General features: G+C 38.4%; 1 protein-coding gene across 4 annotated transcripts in view; it reads right to left on the reverse strand.

Moving 5' to 3' along the window:
• SUGCT (succinyl-CoA:glutarate-CoA transferase) overlaps positions 1–19,195 on the reverse strand; it is a 742,548-nt gene that overhangs the window by 631,841 nt on the left and 91,512 nt on the right. For all 4 annotated transcript variants that reach the window (XR_006268585.1, XM_043463531.1, XM_043463532.1 and 1 more), the window contains exon 8: positions 2,994–3,137. Coding sequence is in view for 3 of the 4 variants with exons in the window: in XM_043463531.1 (XP_043319466.1) it covers positions 2,994–3,137 (144 nt within the window). In the remaining variant the exon portion in view is untranslated. The remainder of the gene's footprint in view (positions 1–2,993; positions 3,138–19,195) is intronic.

Genomic DNA, 19,195 nt, shown 5'->3' on the forward strand with positions numbered 1-19,195 from the left:
TGATGACCTTTTCACAATATATACAAATACCAGATCATTATGTTTACACTGAAACTAATATATGTTCTATGTCAGTTATAAAAAGATAGCTAATGAGTCTTAAATACACTAGTGATTTTAGCAACCTTTGACTGGGGTTACCTGTAACACATTAGGCTAAATCACTGCTACCGTGTTTGCCAAAAGCAAATCATTTCATCATTAGCTGTTTATCAAGTACTTATCCTAAGTCAATCGTTCACTACTTTTTTCTAATTTTCCCTAGAAAATAGAAGGTATATGAGGAATGCCCACTGGTAACTGGTTCTCTGACATATCTCCAAAGATTGGTAGACCTGCTATTTGACAAATGCTTGGGCTTTGAAGAGGCCACAAACACAGATAAAAATGAACATTATTCCTACACACATGGAATTTATAGCCTCAAAGAGCAACGCAAACAACAAATTTAGACACACACTCTAAGTACGCGTTAGTCTATACTTACTGTACTCTCACTTTGAAACAGCCCCACCAGTGACTTCACCTTCATTCCCACCCCCAGGGAAGCACACACCTCCAGACTGTGAATCACTGTGTTAGGTGTCAGAAGAGAATTTAACTCTATAATACTCTACAAGAAATTTTTTTCCCAAGTTAAGAGTTGACATACTATAAGAAAAGCAGCCCAGGTAGAGATCAGGAGACCTAGGTAGAACCTCAAATACAGAACCGGCAGCATAATTTGTGAGTACTGAGGCAAAATGAAAAATGTAGGGCCTCTCATTCAAAAACTATGACAGATAGCTAGTGGGAAGCTGCTCTACCGCACAGGGAGCCCAGTTCAGTGTTCAGTGATGACCTAAGTTGCAGGTTGGTGGGGGGAGGCCCAAGAGGGAGAGGATATATATACATATACACACACATGCACACACACACACATATAGCTGATTCACTTTGTTGTATAGCAGAAATTAACACAACATTATGAAGCAATTATATTCCAATTTTTAAAATTATTAAGAATTCCAAGGCAGTCACAGCAGAGCATTTAAATTAAGCCCAGTGCCTTCTGTGACTGCATAGGTCACAAGCCCATGAAATCTTCATGGATTCCATATTTACTGGGTGTGCAACTTTTATGCAGGGACTTAACCTATGTCAGGTTCCTTGCAACTATAAAATTAAGGGAGGGAAGAAAAGACTTTCAACTTCATTCCATACCTAACCTCTGCCTCTCTGTTAAGGAGATAGATCATTCATTTGGAGAGAGTTCTTTCATCCTTTTATATAACCATTAAAACTCTGACTGTGACTCAAAGCTAGTAATGACAACCCATTTATAGTATTTATCTTCAACCATATTAATGTTTCTTGCCTTTATATACTTAATTTTGTATAAAAGAAAACGAAAAGTCTCCAAATGAGAGTTCCAAGTTTACTATTTTCCCATGTATGCCATTTAAATCTGAAATTCCCAACTGAGGTTTCTATGAAGCATTTTTTCCCTTACTAAAATGTCTCCTTGCACAAATTAGATATTTTCTTTTTTCCCTCTCCCTTAAAAATTATTCAGAAGCAACCTCCACTTACGGTAAAATATCTAGGTCTCATCCAGTGAAAAGTAGGCAAAATGTCAATTTGAGAGTGAGTTAAATAACCCTTTTATTCCACCTGCTTAGTGCTTAGCGCTTAGCATAACATAACTGACAGCAATACAAACCAAGTGCTTTTAACCTGGAGCTTATGGAAAGAATTTTGGGAAGTAATTAACCTGAATGGAAAAAATTGCACCTTTATTTTCATTAACCTCTAACTTAAATTTAGCGTTTTATTCCATTATGAACGTAAGCATCAAACCACAGGAGTATGTTGTCGTTGTTCAGTTGCTCAGTCGTGTCCGACTCTTTGCGACCCCATGGACTGCAGCACGCCAGGCTTTCCCATCCTTCACCATCTCCTGGAGCTTGCTCAAACTCATGTCCATTGAGTCAGTGATGCCATCCAACCAACTCATCCTCTGTCGTCCCCTTCTCCTCCTGCCTTCACGCTTTCCCAGCATCAGGGTCTTTCTAATGGGTCAGGTCTTCACATCAGGTGGCCAAAGTGCTGGAGCTTCAGCTTCAGCATCAGTCCTTCCAATGAATATTCAGGACTGATTTCCTTTAGGATGGACTGGTTTGATCTCCTTGCAGTTCAAGGGACTCTCAAGAGTCTTCTCTAACACCACAGTTCAAAAGCATCAATTCTTCGGCACTCAGCCTTCTTTAGGGTCCAACTTTCACATCCATACATGACAACTGGAAAAACCACAGCTTTGACTGTATGAACCTTTGTTGGTAAGTTTAGCATTTTATTCCACCATGAACATAGGCAACAAACCACAGGAGTATGAGCAGTGCCTAAGTATGACTTGATTACCAGTAAATATTAAGCACATTTTCTTATCATAATTATAGTTACTTCAGTCACTACTTTAAAATTGCTATGGTTATTGAATCCTCTAATAGATATTCTATTTTAATGTATTAATGAAAAATCATATGTACTATTATAACACAATTTGGCTTTTACATTGAAATAACTGTATTTCAATATAATTGGCTTCCTTTGTAATTCTAAATATCTCATTCTATGCATTCAAAAACATAATTCTGAGGAAAGGTCTATAGACTTCACCAGACTACCCAAATGGTCTATGGCACAAAAAAGATGACAGCTGCATTTCTGTCTCAAAAATAGTAACAGACTTAATAAAAACAGTCTTTAGAATTCTAGTTCAACAGCAATATCTACATTACAACAAACTTTTTGTGGTCCACTTATTTTAATATTACATCATCAAGGACACAAAAACAGAACAGCTTTTGCTGTTGTTGGTTTTTTTGGGGGGAGGAGCAGTTCCTCCTGTTTTGTTTTTTGTTTTTGCACATGACCACAGGATTTGATATGAAAACGTATAACACAGATACATGTTTTTACTGCATTATCTGAAATGTTATTTGGATTGGTACCTGGGATGACAGTAGGTTGCAATCAATGAACAGTCCTTTTCCGGTTTTATATCTGTGTATCAATCCAGTCATAATGGCTCCATAGGCATAAAGGCCAGTGGCAAGATCAGTCATGGCCACTCCTGGACGAACTGGATCTCCATCCTGATTTGAGGGTTGGGTTAAGGAAAACACAAATTGAAAATTAAAACCATCATATAAGTTCACAAATATTCTAAGGTCAAATAAAAGAAAGAATTGTATATCATGTGCACATACACACAAAAGAAATACAACAAACTGCAATTGTGGATATCTGTTGGTGGCAAGAATGTATTTATATTTACTGTATATTTATCATATTTCTCAACCCACCCACTACTAACCAAACTAAACAAAACCAAACGAAATAAAAGCTTCCCACTATACAATATATTAAGAGGGAACTTCAGACATGTTTTAAAAAATATTTTATTACATTTGGTTTTGTTTAGTTTGGTTGGTAGAGGGTGGGTTGAGATATATGATAAATATACTGTAAATATATTACTTGTAAGTTCAAGGATTCAAGCAATCAAAAGGCACAGGAGAAGCAGAAGGAGCTTCTAGACATTGAGAGAAGCCCTCACAATGACGAAATATTTAATTAAAGTTTTAATACTAATTAACATCTTCAATTTATGTCAGTCTTAGTTGACAATCCAATCCATTGTAAAGATATGATCCATATGTAAAGATATCAGAATAGTACCAGGCAAAAGACACTTGCTCCTTGGAAGAAAAGCTATGATAATCATGAAAGTGAAAGTCACTCAGTTGTGTCCAACTCTTTGCTACCCCATGGACTATACAGTCCAGGGAATTCTCCAGGCCAGAATACTGGAGTGGGTAGCTATTCCCCTCTCCAGGGGATCTTCCCAACACAGGGATCAAACCCAGGTCTCCTGAATTGCAGGTGGATTCTTTACCAGCTGAGCCAACAGGGAGGCCCTAGACAGCATATTAAAAAGCAGACACTACTTTGCCAACAAAGGTTCATCTAGTCAAAGCTATGGTTTTTCCAGTAGTCATGTATGGGTGTGATAAAAGTGAAAGTGAAAGTGGCTCAGTTGTATCAGACCCTTTGCGACCCCATGGACTATTCAGTCCATGAATGTAAGTGCTGGACCATAAAGAAGGCTGAATGCCAAAAAATTGATACTCTTGAGCTGTGGTACTAGAGAAGACTCTTGAGAGTCCCTTGGACTGCAAGGAGATCAAACCAGTCCATCCTAAAGGAGATCAGTCCTGGGTGTTCACTGGAAGGACTGATGCTGAAGCTGAAGCTCCAACACTTTGGCCACCTGATGCTAAGAGCTGAGTCATTTGAAAAGACCCTGATGCTGGGAAAGATTGAGGGCAGGCGGAGAAGGGGGTGACAGAGGATGAGATGGTTGGATGGCATCACTGACTCAATGGACAGGAGTTTGAGCAAACGCTAGGAGATGGTGAAGCACAGGGAAGCCTAGCATGCTGCAGTCCATGGGGTCGCAAAGATTTGGACATGTCTGAGTGACTGAACAACAAAAAGGCAAACAAGAAGCACCCATAAAAATTAGCTACCAAAGTTTTCATCAACATTATTATTAATCATTGTTGAACCCAGTTTCTATTTTTTAGTACCTTGAATTATGCTGTCTTTCATTGCACATAATGCCTATAAAACCTACATTTCACAGTTCACCTGGTTGACACATTCATCCATTCACCTCCTTATTCATTAATTCCAGCTGTTGTTCAGTCATTTTCAGAAGCTAATTTTTCCTTTTCTGAAGTCTATACACAAACTGTGCTAATCATCTTACAAGACAGCTGAATAGGTCAAAAGCAAGTAAGTGAGACTAAATGGCAACCCACTCCAGTATTCTTGCTGGGAAATCCCATGGAAAGAGGAGCCTGATGGGCTACAGTCTATGGGGTTGCAAAAGAGTCAGACACAACTTAATGAATAAACAACAAGTTTTTTTCCCCTGCTTCCCAACACAATTTCAAGGAAGATAGTGCTACAAAAATTGGAAATTTCTGGGAATCTTCTATTATTACAGGCAAAACTTGTAATGGCATGAATCCATAAATTTAAAATTAATACCATCATTTGGATTTAAGACTTTATTAAAAGTGAGAGGTGAGTTCAAACTTAAGTTTATAGACATCACCTGCTTTCTCACTATAATATTAATATAATCACATTTTCTCTGCCATACTTCTCAGACAAATAGGGACAAATAAGATAATAAATCCTTTATATTTTAAATTTCCTGAGAAGCAGAGACTATACCTAATATAAAAGCATCATTGCATTATCCAGCATAATGGTGAGATGCTTGACCATTAAATAAACATTGTCATCTATATATTACAAACAAAATTGCCACTGTTAACAAATGACAATTTGTGCCAAATAAATTTAATGAAATACTAATTTAAAGAGGCTTGCTCTCTGTGAAGACCTAGGGTGGTGGATGGAGAGGAGAGAGGTTCAAGAGGGAGGGGATATGTGTATACACACAGCTGATTCACACTGTTGTACAGCGGAAACTAACACAACATTGTAAAGCAATTATAATCCAATTTTTTTTAAGAGTTTTGTTGCCCCGCTGCGAAGTCAGGCGTGAGGCCGCCGCCGCGATCGTGGCGAGGTCGGAGTGTCGGGCTGCATCATGGCTTACTGCCGGCAGGAAGGGAAGGATCGAATCATATTTGTGACCAAAGAAGACCACGAGACTCCAAGCAACGTAGAGCTGGTGGCCGACGACCCCAATGATCCGTACGAGGAGCATGGACTGATCCTGCCAAATGGAGACATCAACTGGAACTGCCCATGCCTTGGGGGGATGGCCAGTGGCCAGTGCGGGGAACAGTTCAAAGCGGCCTTTTCCTGCTTCCACTACAGAAAGGAGGATGTCAAGGGGTCAGACTGTGTGGACCAGTTCCGGGCCATGCAGGAGTGCATGCAGAAGTACCCAGACCTCTACCCCCAGGAAGGGGAGGAGGAGGAGGAGGAGAAGCCAGCAGATCCCTTACAGGAAGCAGCTGCCTCCGAGGCCACTGCAACCAAAGAGGCGGCGCGTCGAGCTAATGATGGCCGGGGCACTGGGCTCCAGCCGCCTTCAGAGCCCAGGCGAACCTCTCCAAGAAAGTGTCTTTTCCCTCCGTTGTTCTGTGCACTGTAACGTGCAAAATAAGTTATTGTGCTGACTGGGGGTGTTGGCCCTTTGCGGTATATACACTGAAAAATGGGGTTGTATGTATGTGTGTCTCACATGAACCTGTTGGTGAATGTAGCTGCCACTTTTGAGTCCTCAGATTGTCCTGAATTTTGCCACTTGGAAATAACATGCTGAATCATCTCAGCAACCAGAAATCAAAAAAAATAAAATAAATAAAATAAAAGAGTTTTGTTTTTAAGTAAAGAAACTTGCTGACACTTTTTAGATTCAAAGATATGAATAGGCTGAAAATAAAAGCATGGGAATGGATATATCATGCAAACACACATAAGAATGCTAGAGTGACTATATGAATATCAGACTAAATGGGCTTTAAAAGAAACAAAAAGAAAGCTACCAGAGAAAAACAGAGAGATTTTATAGTTAAAAAAGGATCAGTGTATGAGGAAGTATAACAAAAGCATACATGCACCCAAAAATTGAACCACCAAAATACAAAAAGCAAAAGTTACAGATTGGAAGAGAGAAATAAACCCTTCAGGAACACTAGTAGGGATGTCAAAACTGAAATATGAATAGTGAACAATGCAACTAGACAGAGGATTAGAAAGAGAAATAAAAAATTTAAACAATACTATAAACCAAGTATATCTAATAGATATAAAATGCACATTCTCAAGTGCACATGGAATATACTCTAGGACAGACCATATCCTAGACCATAAGACAAGCTAAAATAAATTTTAAGTGAGTGAGTTCATACAAAATATGTTCTCAGATCACAATGAAATAAATTTAGAGTCAATAACAGGCATATTTGAGAAACTCAAAACTATGTGGACAGTAAACAATGTACTCCCAAAACACCAGTAACAGACGAAATCATATAAGAAATTAGAAAATACTTCAAGATGAATGAAAATAAAGGCACAACATACCAGTATTTATGGATGCAGCTTAAGCAATATTTGAAGGAAATTTAGAATTGTAAATACCAATATAAAAAAAGAAGAAAGATCTCAAATCAGTTACCTAGTTTTCTACCTTAACACATCAGAAAAAGAACAAACTAAACTAAAGCAAGCAAGAGGAAGGAAATAATACACATTAGAACAAAAATAATGAAATGCAGAATAGAATCCCAATAGAGAAAATCAACAAAACAAACAGTTGGCCCTTTGAAAAGATCAGTAAAACTGATGAACTTTTAGCTGAATCGTCCAAGAAAAAAGGAGACTATTCAAATTACTAACATCAGGAATGAAAGAAGGACATCACTAACAACTTGCAGAAATAAAAAGTATTATATGGAAATAAAATGAAAAATTATACAGACAATTTTGATAACCTAGATGAAATGGACAAACTCCTAAAAAGATATAAACTACTGAAACTGACTAAAGAATAAATAGGAAAAAAGGAAATCAATCCTAAATATTCAATGGAAGGACTGATGGTGAAGCTGCAGCCCCAGTACTTTGGCCACCTGATGTGAAGAGCCGACTCATAGGAAAAGATCTTGATGCTGGGAAAAACTGAAGGCAAAAGGAGAAGGAGGCAGCAGTGGATGAGATGGTTAGATAGTATCACTGACTCAATGGACATGAATCTGAGCAAACTCAGGGATATGGTGAAGGACAGGGAAGCCTGGCATGTTTGCAGTCAATGGGGTCACAAAGAGGTGGACACAACTTAGCGACTGAACTACAACAGTCAACATAGGCATAAGATAAAACTCAAAACCCTTCATGATAAAATACGTAACACCAAAACCCTAGGAACAGAAGAAGATTCTTCAAGCCCTTAAAGGGTAAAAGTGAAGAAAAGGTAAAGTCATAGTTAAAGGTGAAAGACTGAATATTTGTCCTCATTAGGAACAAGACAAGGATGTCTGCTCTCATCACTTCAATTAAACATTATGCTGTAGGTTTTAACCAGTGCAGTTAGGGAAGAAAAAGAAAAAAAAAAGACTGGAAAGGAAGAAATAAAACTAACTTTATTTGCAGGTAACATACTTATTTATACAGAAAATCCAAAGGAAGCCACTAAGAAAATTCTTAGAACAAATAAGTGAGTTTAGCAAGTTTGCAAGATATAAGGCACCATAGAGAAATTAATCTTTTTTCTACACAGGAAAGAATAAATAAACCAAAATTGACATTAAGAAGCAATTTCATTTACAATAGCATCAAGAAAAGTAAAATATGAATACATTTAACAAAAAAAAATACAAATATATTCTGAAAGCTACAAAACATGGTTGAAAGAAATTAAAGATCTAAATAAATGGGAAGACACCTCACTGTCATGATTCAAAAGATTCAAAATTGTGAATATTGCAATACTCCCCAAATTGATCTACAGATTTAGTGCAATTTCACCTATCAAAATCCTAGGTGTCTTTTTCTGCAGAAAGTAATTAATATGGAAATCTCAGGGACAAAGAATAGCCAAAACAACCTAGAAAAAGAAGAACAAAGTTGGAGGACACACACTTCCCATTTTAAAACTTACTACAAAGCTATTGTGAACAAGACAGCATGGATGGCACAGGCAGAAACACAGACAGTGGAAACTCTCACCTTCAATTTTGACAAGCATACCAGGTATAATTCAGAAACTGTCCTCAAAAAATGGTGAAAAGAATGAAGTTGGACTCCCTCCTCACACTACGTATAAAGTGAAAGTGAAAGTTGCTCAGTCGTGGCCAACTCTTTGCGACCCCATGAACTAGACAGTCCTTGGAATTCTCCAGGCCAGAATACTAGAGTGGGTAGCCTTTCCCTTCTCCGGGGGATCTTCCCAACCCAGGGATCGAACTCAGGTCTCCTGCAGTGCAGGCAGATTCTTTACCAACTGAGCTATTAGGAAAGCCCCACTATATATAAAATTAATTCTAAATGGACAATAGATTTAAACATATAAGCTAAAACTATTTTTTAAAAAAAAGAATATAGGAGTAAATCCTCATGATCTTCAATTTGGCACCGATTTCTTAGACACGACACCTATTTGGTTCAGCTGGTAAAGAATCTGCCTGCAATGCAGGAGACCTGGGTTTGATCCCTGGGTTGGGAAGATCCCCTGGAGAAGGGAAAGGGTGCCCACTGCATTATTCTAGCCTGGAGAATTCCATGGACTATATAGCCCATGGGTTCACAAAGAGTCTGACAGGACTAAGCAACTTTCACTCACTCAATGGCAACAAAAGAAAAAAAGATAGACGGTACATGATGAAAATAAGAGTCACATGTGTTTCAAAGTAAACAATCAAAGAAATGAATAGATTAAAAAATGGAGGAAAGTTTTTGCAACTCACATATCTGGTAAGAAACTTATAAACAGAATTTATAAAGAATATTTACAACTCAGCAAGACAAAGTGGAAGCGTTAGTAGCTCAGTGATGTCCAACTCTCTGTGACCCCATGGATTGTAGCCTGTCAGGCTCCTCTGTCTGTAGAATTCTCCAAGCAAGAATACTGAAGTGGGATGCCATTCCCTTCTCCAGGGAATCTTCTTGATCCAAGGATCAAACCCAAGTCTCCTGCATTGTAGGCAGATTCTTTACCATCTGAGCCACCAGGGAAGCCCCAATACGAAGACAACCATTTTTCAAATGGGAAAAGAATTGAATAGACATTTCTCCAAAGAAGATACACAAATGGTCATTAAGCGTATGAAAAGATGTTCAGCATCATTAGCCATCAGGGAAATGCAAATGAAAACCACAATGAGCTTACAACTCAACAATAAAAAGACAACCCAATTAAAAAATAAGCGGAGGGTTTAAATGCACATTTCTCCGAAGAAGATATACCAATGACTAATAAGCACATTGAAAGATGCTCAATATCATTAGCCACCAGGGAAATGCAAATCAGAACCACAATGACAGGGACTTCCCTGGTGGTCCACTGGCTAAGACTCTGCCCTCCCAGTGCAGGGGGGCCAGGTTTGATCCCTAGTCTGGGAACTAAATCCCACATGCCACAACTAAGAGTTTGCATGCCACAACTAAAAAGATCCTGCATGCTGCAACTAAGACCCAAAGCAGCCAAATAAACATTAAACAAACAAACAAACACAATGAGATACCGTATCACACCCACTAGGATGGGTATCATGAAAAGAGAAATAATAAAAGTGTTAGCAGGAGGGATTGTAAAATGGTGTGCATGCTGCATGCGTGCTCAGTTGCTTCAGTCATGTCCAACTCTTTGCACCCCACAGACTGGAGCCCACGAGGCTCCTCTGTCCGTAGGGATTCTCCAGGCAAAAATAATGGAGTGGATTGCCATGCCCTCCTCAAGTGGATTTTCCCAGCCCAGTTATCAAACCCACATCTCTTACATCTCCCACATTGGCAGGTGAGTTCTTTACCACTAGCACCACCTGGGAAGCCAAAAATGATGTAGTCACTGTGAAAAAAAAAGACTGGCAAGTTAACACATGACCCAGCAATTTCACTTTTAGGTATTTAACCCACAGAATGAAGACATATGGGGCTTCCCCCAGTGGCTCAGAGAGTAAAGAATCTGCCTGCAATGCAGGAGACCTGGGTTCGATTCCTTGGTTGGGAAGATCCCCTGGAGAAGGAAATGGAAACCCACTCCAGTATTCTTGCCTGGAAAATCCCATGGGCAGAGAAGCTTTGTGGGCTACAGTCCATGGGGGTCTCAAAGAGTCAGATACGACTAAGCGACTAACACACACACATGAAGACATATATTCTCCCAAGAAACATGTGCATAAATTTTCACAGCAGCATTGTTCATAGTAACCTAAGAGTGGAAGTAACACAAATGTCCATCAACTGAAAAATGGATAAATAAAGTGTGGTATAGCTATATGATAGGATATTTTAGGCAATAAAAAGAAATGAAGAACTAATACATACTACATGGAAGAATTTTGAAAACATTAAGCTAAGAGAAAGAAACCAGTCACAAAATGTCACACATTATATATCATTTTTATGAAACAGCCATAATAGGCAAATCCATAGAGAGAAAAAGTAGAACCCAGGGCTGTGAGCAAGAAGGAATAGGGAGTACTGTTAATGGGCCTAGAGTTTCTTCTGGGGATGATAAAAATGTCCTAAAATTGATTGCACAACTCTGTGAATATACTAGAAAACACTGGATTGTACACTTTAAATGGATACATTGTATGGTACATGAATTATGTCTCCATAAAGCTGTTTCATTGTTTAAATATTAATACCATCATGATGCTGGTAATTAAAGCAGAAAAATAAACATAAATAAAAATCAAATTAATTTTAAAAATATTTTTAAAGGCCTGCTGAAGAACATGTCTCTTGCATTGAAGAAAAAGAGGGCATCAGAGGATGAGATGGCTGGATGGCATCACCGATGCAATGGACATGAACTTGGGCAAACTTTGGGAGATGGTGAGGGACAGGGAGCCCTGGTGTGCTACAGTCCATGGGGTCACAAGGAGTCAGACACGAATGGGCAACTGAACAACAACAACAAAAGAATATGTATTTAGTGGAACTCTAGAAGTTATATTTCATCCAAGGCTGTTTGGTAACAATAATTAAAGAAGACATACCCATTCGTATTCTAGTGTAATTCAGAAATGACTATGCTCATACACTGGAAATCCTTCATAATCACATTCCTGTCATCTAAGAATTGTCAGCATGCCAGAGGAATAAGGAAGTAAAAATAAATCACCATTTAGCAGGCAGGAAACCCCACAGAGAACCACACTGCGGCTGTCAAATGACTAAGTGTTCCCAGGTGCAATCAGGCAGAAATAAGAGAAGGAGCTGTGTATATGCTTGAAATGGAGCTCTACATCTAGAGCCCCACTGAAACCCTAATCCTGTGACAGTGCAAGCCAATGCATCTCTTCTTCTCAAATCTAAGAAAAATGGGGTGCTATGCTGGCCACCTGATGCAAAGAGCTGACTCACTGGAAAACACCCTAATTCTGGGAAAGACTGAGGACAGGAGGAGAAGGGGGCAACAGAGAATGAGATACTTGTATGGCTTCACTGACTCAATGAACTATGAATTTGAGCAAACTCTGGGAGATATGAAGGACAGGAACCCTGTATTGCTGCAGTCCATGGGGTCACAAAGAGTCAGACACGATTTAGTGATTGAACAACTTTTTATGACAATGGGTATAGGAATTCATCACTCACAATCCTTAATAAATGTATTTGAGGATAAATGGGTAATTCAGGCACAGCCACTGTTACTACATGGGTTGTATATGCATCAAAATATTTTGTCTATATATGTTGTCTTGTATCTATAAATAGACACAAGTCTATTTAACTTGTGTGCTTTTTAATATAAAAAGTAGAAATACAACATAAAAAAATGGGTCATTACTGACCTTGTTAAGCAATATGTCCTAGAATCTCATTATAACTTGTTGGAAGAAGTGGGTTTAAACTGATATGTAGACTTTTGGAAAGTCAATATTTTTATTTTACTAAATTTTAATTCTAACAATCAACGGTAGAATGATTTTTTTCATGGTCACTTAGAAACTGCTTTAAGTATATTAAGTTAATGTAGCCTTTTTTAAGAACAATTTGTGATGATTTTCCTAAATAACTAAAATGAGTATGCCTATCATCAACAAAGGTATAAGAAGAAGATTCTACTTAAGAGTTAAGACATATAGTTAGAGGACAAAGTACAATATAAAAATATTAAGAGTCCTCCCAGTTACTCACTTGACATATTCATTTGTGTATTTCTCCATTCTCACTGTTTCAATGTTATTTTCTTATACTATCTCTTACCACATGTATTAAAAACTCATTACAAGTAAAACCTGAACATTAGTGGAAAAACTAGGTAAATCCAAATGAAATGTGCAGTTTAGCTAATAGTATCATTGTTATTGTTGTTATTTGGTCTCTAAGTTGTGGCCAACTCTTTTGCCACCCCACAGATTGTACTCTGCCAGGCTCCTCTGTCCATGGGATTTCCCAGCAAGAACACTGGAGTGGGTTGCCATTTCCTTCTCAAAGAGATTTTCCCAACCCAGGGATTGAACTGTGAGGAGTCTGTCAAGGCTGTATATTGTCACCCTGCTTATTTAATTTACAAGCAGAGTGCATGCATGTGTGCTCAATCACTTCAGTCATGTTCAACTTTATGTGACCCTATGGACTGTAGCCCACCAGTCTCCTCTGCCCATGGGATTCTCCAGGCAAGAATACTGGAGTGGGTTGCCATGCCCTCTTCCAGGGGCTCCTTCTGACCCAGGGATTGAACTTGCATCTCTATGTGTCCGGTACTGGCAGGCGGGTTCTTTACTAGTGCCACCTGGGAAGCCCCTATATGCAGAGTACATCATGTGAAATGCCAGGATGGAAGACTCACAAGCTAGAATCAAGATTGCCAGGAGAAATACCAACAACCTCAGATATGCAGATGACACGACTTTAATGGCAGAAAGTGAAGAGGAACTAAAGAGTCTCTTGATGAGGGTGAAAGAGGAGAGTGAAAATGCTGGCTTAAAAATCAACATTCAAAAAACAAAGATCATGGCATCCAGTCCTATCACTTCATGGCAAATAGATGGGGAAACTATAGAAACAATGACAGATTTCATTTTCTTGGGCTCCAAAATTACTGCAGATGGTGACTACAGACAGAAAATTAAGAGGCTAGCTCCTTGGAGGAAAAGCGATGACAAACCTACACAGTGTATTAAAATCCAGAGATATCACTTTGCCGATAAAGGTTCTTTTAGTCAAAGCTCTATAGTTTTTCCATCAGTCAAAGCTCTAGTAGTCATGTATGGATATGAGAGCTGGACCATAAAGAAAGCTGAGCACCAAAGAACTGATGTTTCAAACTGTGGTACTGGAGAAGACTCTTGAGAGTCCCTTGGACAGCAAGGAGATCAAACCAGTAGATCCTTAATGAAATCAACCTTGAATATTCATTAGAAGGACTGATGCCGAAGCTGAAGCTTCAGTACTTTGGCCACCTGATGCAAACAGCCAACTCATTGGAAAAGATTTTGATGCTGGGAAAGATTCAGGGCCAGAGAAGAAGAGGGGCAACAGAGGATGAGTTGATTGGATGGCATTAGTGACTCAATGAACATGAATTTGAGCAAGCTCAGGGAGACACTGAGGGAAAGGGAAGCCTAGTGTGCTGCAGTTCATGGGGTTGCAAAGAGTTGGATACAACTTAGCGACTGAACAACTCCTATATTAGCAGGTGGATTCTTTACCACTGAGCCACCAGGGAAACCCTAACAGTATCATACCACTGTTAATTTTTAGTTTTGATCATTGTATTCGGTTGGCCAAAATGTTTGTTCAGGTTTTTCCATAAAATGGTACAGAAAACCTGAACAAACTTTTTTGGCCAACCCAATACTATGATTTTTGTAAAGCATTAACATTAGAGGAAACTAGATGAAGGGTTATAGGAACTTTCTATACTATGCTTGCAGCTTTTCTCTAAGTATAAAATTGTCTTTAAATTTTAAACTTGAAACGTAAAATCTGAATTATTTCCTTAAAAAATAAAATTTGGCAGTTTCAAAATGGAAGAAATGTTTGTGATTTTTACTACTATTTTTAGAAAATTATTCAATCTAGAGAAGAAGGCGGTAAAAAAAAAAAGTATTCACCTGTAAAGGTGTTCATTTGTTTCCTTTACATCACAATCTCTTTAATTAAAAAATAAAGAATATAAAAGATTATTTCCCGGACACAATTTAAGAGTGTTGAACATTTTGTTCATTTCCCCGTATCTATTCTCACTACTTTCAGAGTTTGCCGAATGAAATAGATTTTTTAAAAGAAGCAAAGGAGAGAGGGGAAAAGGAAAAATGATGTTTCTCTAAGTTACTTGTTAAAACTTTGTCTGGTTAAAAAGTACATAAGAAACTCTAAATCAGTGCTGGCAGATACTCAATAAATTTGAAAGATCACCGAGCATTTTCTCCTTAGTCATATCACTCAACCTAATTACTTCATAAAACAACAAAAACATTAAAACTTCTTAAAAGAAATTGGTTTCATTTCCCAAAATAAAAAGTTATTCTTAAATACATCCATGTCTCTATGTCATATTTTTTATTTCACAATGAGTCATTCATTATACAAATGTAATCTACAGAAAATTTTGCTGTTACTCTAGGGCACATGAGTTTTTTCAATGATCTATTTTCTGAAATATGAATTCGACCATTTACTAAATGCATAAGCTTTGGAAAGTTCTAAGCCTTTGTTAATTTTTTCTCAATTGTAAAATGTTGGTAATAAACTATACTTGATTCAGTTGGCATGATTAAAGAAGAAAAGTTGTATAAAAAAGCACTTTATGAATATAAAAGACTGTATAAATGTGACTTTTTAAAGATACTTGGGGTGGTGATAGAAGACCCTCCAGGAAGATTTGAAATGGCTCAGGGGAGAGAGACAATATGGGAACCTCAATCAAGATAGAGGAAAGAGGGAATGTATGTATTCAAAAGATCCTTAGAAATTTGAATTCATAGACTTTGATTACTGATTGGTAAAGGAGGGATCAAAATTAAATCAATTTGGGGAAAATTCAACAGGAAATTAAATTTCTTAATATGATGGTAATATTTTGATTATGAAAGCAACTGTAAGTATGTCTTGTAGCCCTAGTTAGGAAAAGAATCTTTAAGTAGAAATAGAGCAGTACAGAGAACATAAAATGGTATATTCAGATCACACAAGGGTTTTAATGAATAGAAGAACACGGTCACCACGGTCCCTGCCTTCACACTTCATGAGTACAGAGTCTGGAACTACACAGTGTCTGAACCTCCTGTTCCAAATAAGTAATCCACTCGAACCATTCATTGATGCTAAAAAAAAATGCTTATAATGACAATCAAAAATTTTCAGAGTAACACTTCCTCTACACGAAGAAAATTCTGTTAAAGGCTGAAACATGAAACTCAAAGCTGTAGATTTACCTGTAGGCACCTTCATTTTTTCAGCTACAAACAGGAACACAAAAAATCTATCACCTGTGTGACTTAGTGACTCTAACCTCCAACCAAAATCACCTCTTTTTAGAATTTGAAAAGATTCTATAGTTAATTCCTCTTATCAGTGACGCAGCAAAGCATACAGGTGTTAAAAGATCAGCCTCTGCTACTTATTGGCAAAGAGATCCCTGGCGAGACAGAGGAAAGACAATTAGCAATGTGATGCACTACAGCAACAAGAGAAAGTTTTTAGATGTTTCACCTAGAGCCTGGAACATTTTTATTAATCACATCCTAAAAGGCTCAAAGTTCTAACCTATCTCTCACTCACACACTTCCTTCTCAACACCAACAAAGCACAAGTCAGAAGCCAAAAACATTATAAAGCGGGATGCCAGGAGGAGCGAAGTAAAGAAAGATTTAAGATGAGGGAGAAAAGAGTCCATTCTCCTAACTCACTTGCACATCAGGCAACTTATGGGAAAATATAGCAAACTGACTTGTGCGATTCTCTGGATTCCATATGCATGGATGCTTGCTTACCTAACACTAAGAATTTCTTTCTAATAATAAAGCTTTCTGCCCTTCCAAACTTTAAAGGTAACAACTTAGAGATATCAGACTTATAGAACACAACATCCTATACTACACTTTAAAATCAGTATCTAACTAACTTTTTGCACAACCCTTAGGAGGAAGCAATCCTTGTTATAGATGAGAAACTAAGGAACAGCTAGGTTAAGTAAATAGTAATAAGATGTAATAAGCATTTAGAAGCTAGCTTGGGAGGAGACTCCAAATCAACTGACCCTTGAATCCACTGCCTCTAGCACATTAGTGGATTCAACTGCCTTTCTTAAGCCTTCATGGCCAGGTTTGGATTCTTAACTATTTTGTATTTAGTAAACCAGTAAGAAACTACCTTCAGGTCTCCTGGATGTGCATAATGTCATGTACGTACAACTTTACACTCTTCAAAGTGCCTGAACGTATGTGGTTACATTTAACTCTCAGTAATAATTCTGTAAGTACTGATCAGTGCTACCAGGGCTTCCCTGATAGCTCAGTTGGTAAAGAATCCGCCTGCAGTGCAGGAGACGCCAGTGTGATTCTTGGGTCAGGAAGATCCGCTGGAGAATGGATAGGCTACCCACTCCAGTATTCTTGGGCTTCCTTTGTGGCTCAGCTGGTAAAGAATCTCCCTGCAATGCAGGAGATCTGGGTTCAATCCCTGGGTTGGGAAGATCCCCTGGAGAAGGGAAAGGCTACTCACTCCAGTATTCTGACCTGGAGAATTACATGGACAGTATAGTCCATGGGGTCACAAAGAATTGGACGTGACTGAGTGACTTTTACTTTCACAAGTACCAATAGTATCCCCATTTTAGTGGATAAATTAACTTGTCAAAGTCATAGAGAGCAAAAGGTACAACTAGAACTAGAACTCAGGAATTTTGACCCCAAAGCTTCTGTTCTTTTCACTACCATCTTGCCTCCATATATTATCCTAATTCCAATGTTCATCATCACTTCTCTTCAGACAATCCCTAGAAAGCAAAATTTTTTTATTTGTTTATATTTCTTGTCCATTCTGCACAGCTTGGGGGATCTTAGTTCCCTAACCAGGGATCAAATCTGCACCCCTTGCATTGGAAATGCAGAGTCTCAATCACTAGACCACCAGGAAAGTCCAAAAGCAAAATTTTAAAGTGTGTGAGTTGATTTGTCATTTCTACTACATTGTTACTAAGAAATAATCAGTTCTGATATAGGAGAGTTTGTTCTACAAAATGTAAGTGAATAGCAAGTAATCGAAAGCATCTACAGAGAAACATACTTTAACCACTCTGAAAAATGTAAACCAAAACTTCTTCAGAAAATAACTGGAAGAATCCATTTACTGAAAGCCTGCTAGATTAAAAAGCAGACAAAACTACAAATCTTCAAAGATACCTTAACACACCAAACATACTATTTTCTTGTCTAGTAATTAAATACCATCTAAATCATTCTGAGTTGGCTCCCACAGTGAGATGCCCAAAATATCATCTGGCCTGGCTATCCTCTTGAGTTTAAACAGGGTTAGACTGGGAGAAAATGGAATGGATGGTTGGGTGCGGGGAGCCGGCCTGACTGCTCAGGCCCCTTCTCGGCCCTGAGAGAGATCAAAAGGTCCCTCTCTGTCCCGCCACCCCTGATTTGTTAAAGTGCAAATTGGCCTTTCTCACCTCCCTCAAGGAAATCGCTGCAGCCACCATTTGCCTATTTTCCTGACTCTGATAAGATTATCGGGCTCCTGTGAATGGCTTATGTCTAGGTAGTCTTTACCTGATTGTAAGATGCTGGTGCCATGCTCTGCTGGAGTTAAGATAAACTCCTAAAACTAGTATCTGCAGTTCTGCACGTATACAAGTCTTTGATCTAAAATTTGGTGAATCCTGTTAGTATATATATGTATGTTACGCCTCAATAAAGTCGTCGGAATCAGTCACAAGCTGACTCCGTCCCTCTCAACCCCATCTTTCTTAGTCTTTTATTTCTCAGGTGCACTGGTGATTGCGTCCTTGACCTGTTCATCTAGCCGGCAGGCCCGGCAAGTGGCGCCAGAACGAGGAACGTGGGCGGATCCCAGAGCACAGCCACCCAAAAATATTAAAAGTGATCCCGGGAGAAAGCCTCACCTATTCAGGTATCGTTGGAAAACTGTGGGTGGAGAGGGTATAGTTGAGAGTAAAAATTATGGGGCAAAGTAATAGTAGACAGTTCTTTGTTTCTATGTTAAAAACTATGCTAAAAGCTAGAGGAATTTCTGTCTCTAAACAGAAACTAGAAAGATTTCTTGTCTTTGTGGAGGAAACTTGTCCTTGGTTCCCAGAGCAAGGAACTATTAGCCTTGAAACTTGGATAAAGGTGGGAGAACAAATTCAAACAGTTTATACCCTCTGTGGACCAGACAAAGTTCCTCTTGATGCTTATTCTCTATGGACTCTAATAAGAGATTGTTTAAACCCAGAACACGAGAGTAGGAAATT

Source organism: Cervus canadensis, chromosome 3 (assembly GCF_019320065.1).
Source record: "Cervus canadensis isolate Bull #8, Minnesota chromosome 3, ASM1932006v1, whole genome shotgun sequence".
In the NCBI taxonomy this organism is placed as follows: Eukaryota; Metazoa; Chordata; class Mammalia; order Artiodactyla; family Cervidae; genus Cervus; species Cervus canadensis.